General features: G+C 61.0%; 1 protein-coding gene across 1 annotated transcript in view; it reads left to right on the forward strand.

Annotated features, from left to right (window-relative positions):
• LOC105545348 (chromosome unknown open reading frame, human C11orf21) overlaps positions 1-2,232 on the forward strand; it is an 8,091-nt gene that overhangs the window by 2,937 nt on the left and 2,922 nt on the right. Inside the window, exon 5 of the mRNA XM_011988258.1 lies at positions 405-684. Coding sequence (XP_011843648.1) covers positions 405-656 — 252 coding nt within the window. The 3' untranslated portion in view covers positions 657-684. The remainder of the gene's footprint in view (positions 1-404; positions 685-2,232) is intronic.

The raw sequence follows: 2,232 nt of genomic DNA on the forward strand, positions 1-2,232 counted from the left end.
ACACCCCTGCCAACCCCACATGCCCCTGCCCACCCCACACAGCCCTGCCCACCTACTCTGGAGGTGGTGCCAGCCCCTGGGAGCCTAGAAGGCTCCTAGAGCGCAGGTTCAGCCCCAAGGAGCTGGCCCAGGAGGACAGCTGCCCCCACCCCTACCCCACCAAGGAGCCTGTCCTAAGGGCTGGGCCCCACTGCAAGCTGGCCTAGTGTCCCCTGGCTTTATTTCCAGGGAAGAGATTGGGCGTGGACGCGTGTGCGGGTGCGGACGCGTGTGCAGGCGTGGATGTGTATGCATGCATATGTGACAGTGTTTACCCGCCAGAGACTTCCTTTTTCCTCTCTCCTTCCTGTGAATTCCTGGGTCCCAGGTGCGCCTGCTCGCTCCACAACGTCCTTACCCACCAGGAGGCCCCTGGTTCAGGGATGCCACCTGCAGCTGCCCAGCCCTCTGCCCATGACGCCCTTGTTCCACCTGCCACCGCTCATGAAACTACGGATCACCCAGCTCTGCACTGGCTTGCCTGCTGCTGCTGTCTCAGTTTACCTGGGCAGTTGCCCCTGGTTATCCGGCTGGGGTGGGACTTGGACTTAGAAGCAGGCCCCTCCTCTGGGAGGCTGTGTCCTCGGGCCAGGAGGTGGCAGCCTCTACCTTCCTGAGACAGGGACCCTTTCTTGTCCATCACAGGTGAGCAGCCGGGCTCTGGGGCCTGGAGCCTGGGGGCCCCTGTGCTGTCTGTGAGTGCGGCCCCTTCCATCGGGGAGGCATTCAAGAGCTTCCCACCTGTGTCACAGGGAGTGGGGCCTGGAGCTTGAAGAGACCTGTGGGGGTCACACAGGTGCCTGAATCTGGCTCCTCTCTGTCCTTTGACTTGATTCTGAAATTGTCTCTGCAGCACAGATGCACCCCAGGAGCTGCCTTCACAGCCTCTCCTGAGCCCAGGGAGGAGGAGGGCAGCTCCCCTTCCGGATCACCCTAGGCCTGGGTCAGCTGGGCGGGTCCCAGGGGACCTCTGAACCCCCACTGCGTGGGCAGCCCCTTTCCCCTGGAGGCACTCTGGCCTGTCCCTTGAGAGCCAAGATCATACTCAAACCGGGTTCTGGGCTCTGGGCACTGCTCTGCTCCCAACCAAGGGAGGTTCTGGGGCGTGGCAGCCAAAGTGATCTCTGCTTAGGGCGGTTTCTGGTGAGTTCTGATATCTCAAACCCCAGCATCAGGGCCAGGGCAGACAAAAGAAGAGTGAGCTGGTCAGGGGTGCCCCAGTGGGGAGCTCGTTCACAATCTTTAAGGAGGGCAGGGCACAGCTCAGCAAGGGTGGCCATGAGGCCCTGGGCTTGTGGCTGAGATGGCAACTGGCTCTGGCAGTGATTGGAACAGTCCAGTCCATGGCCTTCCCTCTCAGTGCCATGGGCTGCTGCCTCCACTGGCCAACTCCAGTGGGCATTGATGGGCACTCTGCTTCCCCCTCCCGCCCCTGGGAGGCTAGACTCTGCCTTCAGTGACGGCAGAGGGAACCCAGGGATGGTGCCCCTTCAAAGACACAGCTGTCTCCCAGGGGAGTCTAAAGGGATCCCACACATGTGTCACAGATGCCAGGGACAGACTGTAGGGGAGGTGTCTCCATCCACATCCACGCTGTGCCACCCACTAGTTTGTGGGGCCAGGCACCACCAAGCCTGCTGTCCTACCTGGGCCACTCCAGCCTGGGCTGAGACTCGGCACCCCGTGGGAGTGGAGGAGTGGGGCAGAGGCAGGAGATGCCCAGGGTAAGAGCCAGATGCCTTCAGAGTGACCCCCCGGGCCTGGGCAGGACTGGGGGCAGGGGAAGACCCACTGGCAGAAAAATGTACATCAGACCCTCCTCCTAATGGTCCCCACACTCCCTGTGCAGACAAGGCAGACTGCAGGGCAGAAGCTTGCAGCCCCATTCCTGGTGGTCAGTGTGCTTTATTTAGCCCTTGATGAAGAGACTGTTTCATGACAAACGGGGACAGTGAGCTCCTGACACCTTTAAAGCTGCAGTGTTGCCTCTCTCAGGATCCTAGAAGTGAACACCCATCCCCATTCAGGCCAGACCCTGATGCTCAAGGGTCAGGGCCCAGGCCCGTTGCCAGGCTGCCCTCTCTCTTGGACAGGTGCAGGGACCCTTGGGAGGGGCACAAGGTTGCAGAGGATCTTTAAGCAGAATGAGGAATCTGGTGAGAGAAAGCTTTAGGAGGCGGGTTCAGTGTCAGC

The sequence above is a fragment of the Mandrillus leucophaeus genome, unplaced genomic scaffold, assembly GCF_000951045.1.
Source record: "Mandrillus leucophaeus isolate KB7577 unplaced genomic scaffold, Mleu.le_1.0 Scaffold325, whole genome shotgun sequence".
Taxonomy (NCBI): Eukaryota; Metazoa; Chordata; class Mammalia; order Primates; family Cercopithecidae; genus Mandrillus; species Mandrillus leucophaeus.